Source organism: Gracilinanus agilis, chromosome 2 (genome assembly GCF_016433145.1).
Source record: "Gracilinanus agilis isolate LMUSP501 chromosome 2, AgileGrace, whole genome shotgun sequence".
Taxonomy (NCBI): domain Eukaryota; kingdom Metazoa; phylum Chordata; class Mammalia; order Didelphimorphia; family Didelphidae; genus Gracilinanus; species Gracilinanus agilis.
Window position 1 is genome coordinate 434,240,638 of NC_058131.1, and position 14,796 is coordinate 434,255,433.

General features: G+C 33.5%; 1 protein-coding gene across 1 annotated transcript in view; it reads left to right on the plus strand.

Annotated features, from left to right (window-relative positions):
* Positions 1-2,402: 2,402 nt before the first annotated feature.
* The window catches only part of TXNDC16 (thioredoxin domain containing 16), a 122,120-nt gene continuing 109,726 nt past the window's right edge, over positions 2,403-14,796 (plus strand). The window contains exons 1-6 of the mRNA XM_044664718.1: positions 2,403-2,468; positions 5,782-5,893; positions 6,481-6,679; positions 8,129-8,202; positions 12,528-12,601; positions 13,871-13,945. Coding sequence (XP_044520653.1) covers positions 6,508-6,679; positions 8,129-8,202; positions 12,528-12,601; positions 13,871-13,945 — 395 coding nt within the window. The 5' untranslated portion in view covers positions 2,403-2,468; positions 5,782-5,893; positions 6,481-6,507. The remainder of the gene's footprint in view (positions 2,469-5,781; positions 5,894-6,480; positions 6,680-8,128; positions 8,203-12,527; positions 12,602-13,870; positions 13,946-14,796) is intronic.

Here is a 14,796-nt window from a genome sequence, read left to right on the forward strand (position 1 = left end):
AAGTCCATTGCATTCGATTTTACCATAGTATATCAGTCTCTGTGAACAGTGTTCTTCTGGCTCTGCTCCTTTCACTCTGCATCAGTTCCTGGAGGTCTTTCCAGTTCACCTGGAACTCCTCCGGTTTATTATTCCTTTGAGCACAATGGTATTCCATCACTAGCATATACCATAATTTGTTCAGCCATTCCCCAATTGAAGGACATACCCTCGTTTTCCAGTTTTTTTGCCACCACAAAAAGTGCAGCTATAAATATTTTCGTACAAGTCTGTTTATTTATGATCTCTTTGGGGTACAAACCCAAAAATGCTATGGCTGGATCAAAGGGCAGGCATTCTTTTATAGCCCTTTGAGCATAGTTCCAAATTGCCAGCCAGAATGTTTGGATCAGTTAACAACTCCACCAGCAATGCATTAATGTCCCAATTTTGCCACATCCCCTCCAGCATTCATTACTCTCCCCTTCTTTCATTTTAGCCAATCTGCTAGGTGTGAAGTGGTACCTCAGAGTTGTTTTGATTTGCATTTCTCTAATTATTAGAGATTTAGAACACTTTCTCATGTGCTTATTGATATTTTTGATTTCTTTACCTGAAAATTGCCTATTCATGTCTCTTGCCCATTTATCAATTGGGGAATGGCTTGATTTTTTATACAATTGCTTTAACTCCTTGTATATTTGAGTAATTAGACCCCTGTCAGAGTTTTTCGTTATAAAGATTTTTTCCCAATTTGTTGTTTCCCTTCTGATTTTGACTACATTGTTTTTGTTTGTACAAAGGCTTTTTAGTTTAATATAATCAAACCCATTTAATTTACATTTTGTAATTTTCTCTAACTCTTGCATGGTTTTAAAGTCTTTCCTTTCCCAGAGATCTGACAAGTATACTATTCTGTGTTCACTTAACTTATTTATAGTTTCCCTCTTTATATTCAAGTCATTCACCCATTCTGAATTTATCTTGGTGTAGGGTGTGAGATGTTGACCTAAACCTAATCTCTCCCATATTGTTTTCCAAATTTCCCAGCAGTTTTTGTCAAATAGTGGATTCATGTCCCAAAAGTTGGGCTCTTTGGGTTTATCATACACTGTCTTGCTGATGTCATTTACCCCAAGTCTATTCCACTGATCCTCCCCTCTGTCTCTTACCCAGTACCATATTGTTTTGATGACTGCTGCTTTATAGTATAGCTTAATATCTGGTACTGCTAGGCCCCCTTCCTTCACATTTTTTTTTCATTATTTCCCTTGATATTCTTGATCTTTTGTTATTCCAAATGAAATTTGTTATAATTTTTTCTAATTCAGGAAAGAAGTTTTTTGGTAGTTTGATAGGCATGGCGCTAAATAGGTAAATTAATTTGGGTAGAATGGTCATTTTTATTATGTTAGCTTGTCCTACCCATGAGCAATCAATGGCTTTCCAATTGTTTAGATCCAGTTTTATTTGTTTGGAAAGTGTTTTGTAGTTGTTTTCATATAATTGCTGTGTTCGTTTTGGTAGGTAGATTCCTAAGTATTTTATATTGTCTAGGGTGATTTTAAATGGTGTTTCTCTTTCTACCTCTTGCTGCTCTAATGTGTTGGAAATGTATAAAAATGCTAATGATTTATGTGCATTTATTTTGTATCCTGCAACTTTGCTAAAGTTGTTGATTATTTCTACAAGCTTCTTAGTTGATTCTCTAGGATTTTTTAAGTAGACCATCATATCATCTGCAAAGAGTGATAATTTAGTCTCTAACTTAATTTCTATCTTAAATCAGTCTCTTTTAATAGAGGGACTTTTAAATTGTACAGGTTCTAAAATGTTAAGCTGTTGTTGGTCTAGAGCAGGGGTCGGCAACCTTTTTGGCTGTGAGAGACATAAACGCCACATTTTTTAAAATGTAATTTCGTGAGAGCCGTACAGTGCTCACCATGCACGCTCGTATAACAGTGCCTGAAAAAAAAATTGACTTTATGGCTCCTGCAGAAAGAGCCATATCTGGCCCTCAAAAGAGCCAGATATGGCTCAAGAGCTATATGTTGCCGACCCCTGGTCTAGAGCATTTCAGTACTGGCAGCTCATTGTTTAAATAATAAAAGTTTTTGCATTTCCCTTCTCTTCGCACTAAAATCATTAATGCTCTCTGTTGCTGATAGGTTGAATTTTGGAAATTTGGGGTGATTTCTCAGAATGTTGGATTAATGTTTTCGATTTTTCCTGTGACATTATACCTGTAGAACTGACATTGGTAATAATTGTTCATTTCTTTAGTGCTTTTAGGTTTACAAAGCACTTTTCTCACATGTTGTGAGATAGGTAATAAAAATGTTGTTATCTCCATCTTACAGATGAAACTGTTGCTTGGAGAATTTGAACCTGGTCTATGATCTTACAGATACTAAGTAGCCGAGGCAAAATTGGAACATAAGTTTTCAGATTCCAATTCCTCCATTATCAACTGTACTTCTGAATGAAGAGTAAGTAAAAGATAATCAATACCTTTTAAAATGCATTACATTTTGAGCAAAATGCTCAACCACTGAAATCTCACAGAAAAATATTTCTGTATAAGTTCTGTATATTCTTGAGTCCTTTCACAAGAATATGAGAATGTTTTGCTCCGTACATTAGTGGTAATTAGACCCCAGAAACCTCCCTGGCAATAACATTTATTTGTCAGAGGTGCTTTATTTGTTTTTACTTTTGTGAACTGCTTCTTAAGCATCTGAGGAGCTGCTTTTACCTGGGGAGAGTAGTTATATTTTTATTAAAGGGATTGATTATATGAGTCTTCATACTTAATGATTTTTTTCAGAGCTGACCTGGACAAAGGTGCATGCTCTGTATAGCAGAATTGCTGGGTCATGGTTGAGTAACTTTTTAATAACAGTTTGATAACTTCTCATAATTCCAAATTGTTTTCCAGATGATTGGACCAGTGTATAGTGCTACCCAGTGAATTAGTGTGCTTGTCTTCCCATAACTTTTTTTTTTTAAACCCTTGTACTTCAGTGTATTGTCTCATAGGTGGAAGAGTGGTAAGGGTGGGCAATGGGGGTCAAGTGACTTGCCCAGGGTCACACAGCTGGGAAGTGGCTGAGGCCAGGTCTGAACCTAGGACCTCCTGTCTCTAGGCCTGACTCTCACTCCACTGAGCTACCCAGCTGCCCCCCTTCCCATAACTCTTTATCATTTTTGTCCTTTCTCTGTTTTGCCTTTATAATGGGTGTGACTTTTCCTTTATTGATGATTTGGAGTATTCTTTCAAAAGTCTGTCAATTTTCCTTAGAAAATTCTTTGTATCTTTTTTTAAAACATTTATTAATATTCATTTTTAATATGGTTACATGATTCATGCTCCTACTTTCCCCTTCACCCCCCGCACTCCCCCCGCCCATGGCCGATGCACATTTCCACTGGTTTTAACATGTGTCATTGATCAAGACCTATTTCCAAATTATTGTTAGTTGCTTTGGTGTGATAGTTTAGCATCTACATCCCAATCATGTCCACTGCAACCCATGTGTTCAAGCAGTTGCTTTTCTTCTATGTTTCCTTTCCTGCAGTTCTTCCTCTGAATGTGGGTAGCATCTTTACCATAAATCCCTCAGAGCTGTCCTGGGTCATTGAACTGCTGCTGGTACAGAAGTGCATTATATTTGATTTTACCACAGTATATCAGTCTCTGTGTACAATGTTCTTCTGGCTCTTCTCCTTTCACTCTGCATCAATTCCTGGAGGTCTTTTCAGTTCACCTGGAATTCCTCTAGTTTATTATTCCTTTGAGCACAATAGTATTCCATCACCCGCATATACCACAATTTGTTCAGCCATTCCCCAATTGAAGGACATACCCTCGTTTTCCAGTTTTTTTGCCACCACAAAAACTGCGGCTATAAATATTTTCGTACAAGTCTGTTTATTTATGATCTCTTTGGGGTACAAACCCAACAATGGTATGGCTGGATCAAAGGGCAAGCAATCTTTTATAGCCCTTTGAGCATGGTTCCAAATTGCCAGCCAGAATGTTTGGATCAGTTCACAGCTCCACCAGCAATGCATTAATGTCCCAGTTTTGCCACATCCCCTCCAGCATTCATTACTCTCCCCTTCTTTCATTTTAGCCAATCTGCTAGGTGTGAGGTGAAACCTCAGAGTTGTTTTGATTTGCATTTCTCTAATTATTAGAGATTTAGAACACTTTCTCATGTGCTTATTGATATTTTTGATTTCTTTACCTGAAAATTGCCTATTCATGTCTCTTGTCCATTTATCAATTGGGGAATGGCTTGATTTTTTATACAATTGCTTTAACTCCTTGTATATTTGAGTATATAAACCCCTTCTTTGTATCTTTTGACCACATATGAATTCTTTATATATCTTGACTAGGTCTTTATCAGGGAGATATTTAACATGAAGTTTTTTTCTTTGTAGATAGCTTCTCTTTATTATAGTTACATTTACAGAATGTAAGCATCTTGAATATAGGGATTGTCTCAGTCTTTGTATTCCTAGCACCTAGCACAGTGATTGGCACTGAATAACTTTTTATCAATTTTGTGCAAAAAACTTGGCTTTGGATGGGGGGGAGGGTTTATTCACTTCAGGGAGAGGATGTCTCTACTGTTCGTTATATAGAGATAGGCTTCCCTTTCTTTTTCCCCTGAAGGTCCTAGCTTAACTAATCTATAAAGGAGAATTACAGGGATAATTGATCAGAAACAATCACTATTGCTCCTAATTTAATGTTAACCATAATTGTGAATAATACACTTCTAATTACTATTTTTTATTTCATACAATATGTTTTGCATGATAGCACATGAATAACAGATCAAATTTCAAATTGCTTGCCTGACCTGGAAAGAGGGAAGGATAGGAGGGAGGGAGGGAGACAATTTGGATAATATAACTGTAGAAAACTTATGTGGAAACTTGTTATTACATGTAATTGATTAAAAAAATTTTAGAATAAAACAAAAAATAAAATAAAATATAGTTTGAGGTAATACCAAAATTGTTTTCCTTGAGATCTTTAATTTTTGATTCCTCTTAGATTGTTATAACTTCTCAAACAGGATAGCATTACAACAAAAATGTAGATCTTGGCAAATAACTTCCATTCCACAAGCCTCAATTTGCTCCTTTGTAAAAATAGGTTTTAGAATTTAAAGGGACATCAGAGTTTACTTAATCTAAACTCATTATTTTGTAGATAAGAGAAGCCTATATACTTGTCCAAAGTCACATATAGTGAGTAAATGAAGAGCCAAAATTGAATTATGTAATATACTACATTAAGTTAGTGTTCTTCTTTAAAAAAAAAATCACATTGTTTTCCTTTCCAGTGTCCTTAAAGCCTAACTCTGTGATTCTGTTTTGAATTTTATCTTTAATGATCGTTCAGTTTCCTTATGTAAAATGAGAAAGTTGAACTATATTATACTCCTGATGTAAAATGAGAGAATTAGGACTCTGAGGTCCTTTCTCGATCTGTTGGTTCCTAGATCTAGATTTCATATCTTTGGTCATATGATTTTCATACTTTACCCAATTTTATTAAATAATACCTTCTTTTTTGACTAATTTTGTAAATTAACATAACCAATTCCTTTCCCCAGGAAATTCTGAAATGGATTTTTCTTTATTTGTTTCATACTTACATGCTTAGAGTACAGTTATTTCCATATATAGTAAAAAACTAATAGCTAAAATCTGATCTGCTGAGAAGATACTTAATTAAGATTTGCATGACTTTTCTGAAATATTTTTCTTTTTCTTTGTAAGATGTAGGCTATCATTGGAAGAAATTTAATGAAAGAAACTTGTTTGGGATAAATTTGAAGATTAAGACTTTGAAGGACAAGGATAACTTGCATTTATTAGGGACAGGAAAGAAGTAAGTATATAAAAGTGGGAAGACTTGGCAAATAAGTATTGATTGAGAACATAGATTGAAATGGATGTAGCATAAAACATTCAATGAGTTGAGGGTATAAAAATATCTTAAATAAATGCAAATGTCAAGCAAATTTAAAATCTAGTTTCATGTACTATTTTTACATACATTTTAGGAAATTCAGCTGTGATTTGACTAGAATCTATGCACTTTTCTATGTAAAGTCCATGAAGTAATTTAACTGCTTAGAGTTAGATTTGAAATTTTCAGTATAGTGTCAATTAAAAAAATTGATTGTGTAATGCCAAAGGCTCTAATTGAAATTTAATTTAATTTACTCTTTTAATAACACTTCTAACAAGTTTTAGTGATTATCTCAAAAAACTCATTTTTCTGATGATTTGTACTTGAAGTCTGTTATAAGCTTCAGAAATCAGTGATATTAACAAAGAATTTTTTATGCTATATTATGTTAGGCTACATTGATAACTGATAGAGACATAATAAAATGAAATTATTAACATTAATGTGGGGCTAAAAGAAGTTTATAAGAAGCAAAGATAATCCCATATTTTTTTTTCTTTCAGATTCTGCTTTATTTACAGCTTTAGTTGATGATGGCTTCCAGATTAAGCATGCAGATATACAGCATCTTTTTTGTGCTGATATGTTTGCTTTCTAGGTCTATTGCAAAAAATAGAAACACCTTAATGGAGCTGAGCTTTCAGGAATATTTCAGCATTTTGCAGACAGGAAAAACTTTCCTGGTTTATTTTAGTCAAGATGGTTAGTATTTTTTTAAAGTACAATTTATGTTTACCTACTTGTTTTGTTTCTTAAGTAAGCTGTTTTTTAGTAGGAAAGTCTTATTACTACAAGAATTAATAAAAACCAATTTAGTTGCAACTGCAATATAATGAAAACATTAAAAATTTTATGCTTTGTTTTCCAAATAGCTACCTTATAATTTATTTTCATATTTTTTAGCCTATGGTAATGTTTGAAAAAGATTTCTGTTGCTAAAATTTAGAATTGAGTTTATTAATATTTTTGCATGTACTCTATTTTGGCAACACAATTAATTATAGAACATAATATATGAAATTAATGGTATTGTTAGTATTATTTCATCATTTCTGCTTACAGTTTAAATTGATCCCTGCTTGTAATGGCAAAGAAAGGGGAAAAGGTGATAAAAATTCATTTAAAAAGTATTATGTGAGGGGGCAGCTGGGTAGCTCAGTGGATTGAGAGCCAGGCCTAGAGACAGGAGGTCCTAGGTTCAAATCCAGCCTCAGACACTTCCCAGCTGTGTGACCCTGGGCAAGTCACTTGACCCCCATTGCCTACCCTTACCAATCTTCCACCTATAAGTCAATACACAGAAGTTAAGGGTTTAAAATTAAAAAAAAAAAGTATTATGTGAGTAGTTTTGAGTACAAATTTTTCCAGAGGGCTGATAACTTCTGTCAAGTGATGAATTGACTTAAATTTTTGTCTCTGAGTGCCTTTTTACATCAAAATCTGACTCTGAATTTTCACTGTGATAGGGAGGAAACTCTTGCTTGAATAATGAGAGGCAGCATGACATTGGCTTACAATGCTTGGAATCAGGAGATCTTGTTCTGAAATCTGACTCATACTTATCAAATGATATCAAGTATTGGGTATTTTACTTAACTTCCCTTAGCCTCAATTTCCTCTTCTATAAAATGAGGATAATATTTGCAACTACATAGATTAAAGAATGGTATAAATCAGAATACTTGTTCTTCAAATTCATACTGTTTATCTTTTTCATTGGCTGTTCCGGTGCTCTGGAATACATTTTACCAAAATAGAATTGCTTGAGTACAAGCCCAGTTGTAAACTTTATATTTGTCCTTCAAGGATCAGCCTAAGTAAGTTTGAAACAGGGCAATCACCAGAAGGTTTGCATCAGGATGGTGAACTTTTTCATCTGTAACAACCTAGAAAAGACAATGAGTATACTAAGGTACTGAGTTTTCAATACTAAGCTAAAGATTTTTTTGAAAGAAAAATAATAGCTGAGACATACCATACATGAAGTATAGTACTTAAAATTTTCAGTGTACTTTGAGCTAACAAGTATAATTTTTATATGTGGATATAAGACTCCGGATTTGGATAATTTTTCTTGCATTTGAAAAGTTAACCTGTAAGAGGCAAATAATATTAGAAAATATTTTCATGTCCTTCTTTGAGTTTCTCCAGATATTATGGTATTTCTTGAAGAATTGGAAAAAGCAGCCGAACCTCTTCATAATTATGGGATTTCAGTTGCAAAGGTAGAAAAACCAATATTTTCATTATGTGATCACTATTGTTTTACATTTACCTGTTGCGTTAAGACTGAGAATTCTAAAAGTGTTTTTACACTGTTGCTGTTTTTTCACAATATTCTCTAGGGTATAGAAATATACTTTCCTCCATATTTCAGAAAACAAGCACAGACAAGGCTATTCATCAAAATTTCCATATGTATGATGTATCTTAATGTAAACTGTGTTGTTTTAAGTAGGTCTCTGGTCATCTTCTATCTTTAGTTTAGCTTTTTTCTTTTTTTTTTTTTAAACCCTTACCTTCCATTGCAGAATCAATACTGTGTAGAAAAGCAGTAAAGGTGAGGCAATGGGAATTAAGTGACTTGCCCAGGGTCACACAGCTAGGAAGTGTGTAAGGCCAGATTTGAACCTAGGACCTCCCTTCTCTAGGCCTGGCTCTCAGTGCACTGAGCCACTCAACTGCCTCCTGCTTTATTATATTGATTTTGGTTAACATATCATGATGGAATTTGTATAAGTAGGGTAATGGGAATAATTCTTTTAAGCAAGTGTTTATCAGACAACTGCTATATAAAATGAGGATATGACTGAGATTGCTAGAACATGTTTTACTGCTCACAAAAATTTCCTCATGTCTTCTTTTAAATGATTAAAAGTAACAAACTCAAAAATATATAGGATTAGAGGATCATAGATCTAGAGCTGGAAGAAATCACACAGGGCATCTAATACTACCCTTTCAGCATTTCAAAAGAGTAAACTGAGTCCTATAGAGAGGTAAAGTAACTTGCCTAATTGTTTCCCAGATTCTCTTTTTCCCTTCTACTTCACCCTTACTCATTGAGAAGGCAAACAAAATAATTGTACTACAGTTTGCATTCCTAGTTCATCAGTTCTCTCTCAGAAGGTAGATAGCATTTTTCATTGTTAGTAGTTTGGAATTGTTGTGGCCCATTGTGTTGATCAATGCCTTTCATATCATTACAATATTGCTGTTAGTGAATACAATGATCTCCTAGTTCTGCTCACTGCATTAGTTTATATGTTTAACCAAATTTTTCTGAAACTCTCCTGTTCATCATTAAAAAACAAACAAACAACTGTCACCTTCTGTCTTAGAACCAATTTTAAGTAGTGGTTCCAAGGCAGAAAAATAGCTTGGGCTAGGCAATCAGGCTTAAGTGACTTGCCAGTGGTTACACAACTAAGAAGTTTCTGAGGCTAGATTTAAGCCTAGCATCTTCAGTCTTGAGGCCTAACTCTGTGTCCACTGAGCTGCCCCTCTCTTCATCATTTCTTATAGCACAATAGTATCCATTATAATCATATACCGCAACTTGTTCAACTATTCCCCAATTGATGGGCATTCCCTTAATTTCCAAATCTTTTTCACCACAAAAAGCTGCTATAAACATTTTTGCTCATATGGCTCCTTTTCTATTGATCTCTTTGGGAAACAGACCTAGTAGTAGTATGACTGGGTCAAAGGGTATACACAATTTTGTAGCCTTTTTGGCATAGTTCCAAATTATTCTCCAGAATGATTGAATCAATTCCACCACATTTTTTCCACATCGCCTCTGTTGTCATTTTCCTTTTCTGTCGTGTTAGCTAATCTGATAGGTACGAAACATCAGAATTGTTTTAATTTGTATTTGTCTAATTGATAGTGATTTAGATACATTTTTATGATTATAAATAGATTTGATTTCTTCTGTTCATAATCTTTGATCATTTCATTTGGAAGACTTTTATTTTTATAAACTTGGCTCATTTCCCTATTTTTATGCAAAACCTTTAAAATTTTATACAATTGAAATTATCCATTACACTTCTTGTGAACCTCTCCATCTCTTGTTGAGTCAAACTCCTTCTTTATCTGTAGATCCGAACAGGGTAATGAGGTGTCTCGGGGATTGCAAGCCAGGCCTAGAGACAGGAGGTCCTAGGTTCCAATCTGGCCTCAGACACTTCATAGATGTGTGACCCTGGGCAAGTCACTTAACCCCCATTGCCTAGCCCTTACTACTCTTTTGCTTTGGAACCAATCTACAGTATTGATTCTAAGATGTAAGGTAAAGTTTAAAATATATATACCAAATAAGTAAGTTAATTTATGTAGAATTATTGTTTTTATCCTATTCACTTTGCCTTGTTGTTGTTCATTTGTTTCAGTTATGTTGAACATGTTATGGCCCCATTTGTGTTATTTTTGGCAAAGAAACTAAGTTGTTTGCCATTTCCTTCTTTAGCTCCTTTTCAATTGAGGAACTGAGGCAAAAAGATTAAGTGACTTGCCTGGAATCACATGATTAGTAAGTGTCTGAGGCCATCCAATGCAACTGGGGCCAATCACTCATCTGACTTTTGTCTTGCTACTGAACTTTGATGACTCAAGAAGAGAGTGATGGTTTTATAATTTTATGCTGCTAACTCAGGATTAATTATTAATTATATTAATAATAAGCCTCATCTGTTAAAATTTTTATTTCATTTCATTCATTGGTGTTATCTGGTACTCAACTTATTTAATATCTATTGATTCTTTTTTTTTAAGACTGTGTTCATGATATAGAGACTGGTATCAACTTTCTCACTAAAGTAATGGAGTGACATTGGTCAAGCCACTTAATCTGGATCTCATTTGTAAAATGAGAGAGTTGGACTAAAGAATCTCTGGGATTACTTCTACCTCTATTATTCCTAAATGTTAACCAAACAGAATCTCAGGCATCTTTTCTTTCTATGTCTTGATGGGTATTTTGGAATATTCATTTTAATAATTACTGTATACTAGTTACTGGGGATGCAAGGGCAGAAATGATGGGTTGATACTTTCCAAAAACTTATATTTTAGTCAAAAAAGGGGAGAAGGAACAACATGTACAAAATACATACAAAATAAATTCAGAGATATATGGCAGGGATGGGGGAGAGAAGGCACTAACAATTGGAGGAATCAGAAAAGATCTCTTATAAAAAGAACCACTTGAGCTCAACTCTGAAAGGAGCTGGGAATTCTCAGAGGCAAAGGTTAGGAAAATATTACAGGCATGGGAAACAGCCTGTGTGCCTGGGTATTGGGACAGGAGGTGTAATATTGAATAAAATTAACAATAGAAAGTAGACACTTTGGTATAAAAGGGAGAGTAATGTGAAACTTGTTTGGAAATATAGATTGTAAAAAGGTTGTGAAAAGCTATGTCACATAGAAGTTCATATTTTGTCTTAGAAGCTGTTAACAATTTTTTTTCATGGACCTCTTTCCAAATCAGGTGAAGTTTATGGACTTCTTAAGATAATGTTTCTTAGTGTACAAAATAAATTACATAGTGAGGTAGGGAAAAAAGGAGGGAAAGGTAGGGAAAGGAAGGGGAAAATCACAATAGGATTACAAAGAAAACCAAGTATATTGAAATAGTTATTAAAACATTTAAAAACTAAATTCACTGACCCTAAGAACTTCTGGCCTAGAGGCAAAAGGGAACCCTGAAATCACCTTGAAAAGAAGAGTGAAATGGTTAGGAATGTAAAATTTTATTGCATATAAAGGATAGATTGATGAGTAGCAAAGTTACATGTGGCAAAACCAATTAGAAGATTGTGTGCTAGTGAAGAGAGTCTGACCAATTAGTCTGGTTATGGTTTGATTGAAGAGTAATTGTTAAGTAGGATATATATATATATATATATATATAACTTGGCCCCTCATTGGATATGAGATTTGAAGGACTGAAGAATTAAGGCTCCTATTTGTAAATCTGAATGACCAAAAGACTGGTGTTTGTCTTGATAAAGGCAAAGGAAATTAAGAGGCAGGTTTTAGGAAGAATGGTAATGAATTTTGTTTTGTACTTGTTGAGTTTTCAATGCCCATGGGCTGTCCATACCTAGATAGAAATTAGTAAAAAATATCATCAGAATATTAGCAAAAATGAACAGTAAGTGTATCACAAGGTCAGAAGCTAAAATATATTTATAATTGGATATATTGATTTAAGATTTCCAAAGCATTTTACATATTACCTCATTTGATCTTCATGGGTACTCTGAGAAACTAGTGCACTATAATCCCCATTTTACAAAAAAGTGGATATGCTGCGAGGTTATGTGACTAACTCATGTCTCCACAACTATTAAATATCAAAGATGGGATTTGAACCCTTGTATACCCACTGTATATCCAGTGCTCTTTTTATTTGTTAACCTACCTCTCCTAAGATAGGATTAATTTGGAAATAAATGACAATATGGATAATTTACTTGAGAGTTGTTTTTACATGTATTTTTACATGTCATAAAACTTAAATATTTCTAACTTTTTTCAGGTTAACTGTGCTAATGAGGAAATATCAAGATATTGTGGAAAGGAAAATGATTTGACAAAAGCATATTTATTCCGGTAACATTTTTTTATGTATAACTAATTGTGAAAGGTAGGGGGAAAAGACAAGGAAAAGGATAAGTGTATATTGTAAGTATTAATATTTTTTAAAAAAACATAATTTTAATATATATTATTTTTTTAGACAAAAATAAAAATTTTCTTCAAAAAGGTTAATCAGGCATATATGTTCTGGTACTATGCTAAGTGTTGGGAATACAAATATGAAAAAAGAAAAGATAGTTCCTGGCCACAAGGAGCTTACAGTTTACTTGGTGAAGACACATAAGACAGAAAGAAGGAAAGTGAAAAGTGGAGGACAGTTGAGAGGAGGAAGGGAAAATATTTGGTATAGTGTCATGATGAAGTCATATGTGCATCTGAGGGGGAAGTGAAAAGGCAGAAGAGAGAATATGACATAACATTTTGATATCTAAAGTATAATACCATTCCTTTTTAGGAACTGGTCTGCAAAAAAAGAGTCATTTTTGGTTCAGTTGATGAATGTACAATGTCTAGCTTATGAACTGTTATTGGCCCTGGGTAAGGGCCCATTTGTAGTTTCTGTCATGATTTTGTCAACTAAAATAAATCTGACTTAGAGAATACTGTCTGACATCTTTTAAAAAATTGCCAGGCATCATGTTTTATCCAAGCATTATATATTCTCTACCATATTGTTTTGTAGAGAGCTGGCATTTAATTTTTTATTTGACTTTAATATTTCATTAATCTGATTTTTTTTTTTTTGCATTATGTGTTGGTACAAGTTTTCTTCTGAACTAAAGCATTCTGACATAATTTCCTATCTTAAATTTCTGACTAGTCCTCTAAGGTCTCTTTGACTTTAATGAGTAGATTTACTTAAGTTTCTACTCTATGTTGATATGACATTAGGAATCATTTTACCCTCAATGATTAAAAAATGAGTGTGGCATACAATTTTAGTGACTCGAGTGCAACATCCTATTCTTTTGGATATGAGCTGTCATTTTCATAGAACAGAACATTTCCTTTTGCTTAAGGAGCTTTTGTTTCAATTCAACAAATACTGCCTCCCACCATCTATAGAACATTGAATAGGGGAGATAGAAAGTTTAGATAAAATAAGATGAATGAAACTTGCTTACTTTGAAATAATATAATTGGGACAGATGTAGTAAATTCTTTAAAATTGATTTTTAAATGATAATTTGTATGATGTGATCATTAATAAATAAGTTTAGACAGAAGTAATAAGGAATTCCAAATACTACATGAATTTTGAGTAAATTTTTTTTTTGACAGAGGTAACATATTACTCAGAGAATTCCCCATGGATGCGTTGTTTGATGTCAATGCCATTATAGCTAATGTTCTCTTGTAAGTAGAAGTAAAAATTATTTATTACTTTTCTTAGTTGTCTTAATTTCACTTAAACATGATAAGAACATTTTTCCCTCAATATTTACAAGTTATTGATTGTAAAATATTCAGTACCTATATCTGTATTAGGAAGTTGTTTCTAAACTAAAAATGTTTTCAGCTTTCTTTCTTTTAAAATAGATTTTTATTTTTGTCTTTTTTTAGTATCATCATAGTTTTCCCCATTGTACCTCTCCATTTCCTTTCTCCTCCTAGGGAGACATCACATATTACAAATAGTATTTTAAAAGGAGGGATAAAAAGAAAAAGAGGTCAAAAATCAGCACAACTGATCAATACATTGAGAAAGTCTAAAAACATATACAATGTCCAATGGATCTCTTGCCTCCATGAAGAAGTGGGTTGGGGGTGTCCTCTCATATCTCTTTGTTTGAGGCATGCTTTATTTTTATAATTTTGTTACATTCACTTTTATTTTTTTCTGTGTGTTTTTTTCAATTTACATTTTTGTAGTAATTGTGTGTAGTAATTCCTGGCTCATCTTACTTCATTCTGCTTTCACTCATACAACTCTTTCCATGCTTTTCTCTATTTATCCAACAACACAGCAATATTCCAATATATTAATGTACCACAATTTGTTTAGCCATTCTCCAAGTGATGGGCATCTATTTTATTTCCAATTCTTTGCTATTCAAAATATTTTGGTGTATAAGGGGGCTTTCTTTTTATCTATGGCTTTCTTGGGTTATAAACCCAGTAATGATCTATGGGCCAAAGGCTGTGAATGTTTTGCTCACTTTATTTGATTAACTACAAAATGTTTTCTAAAATGATTATATCAGTTC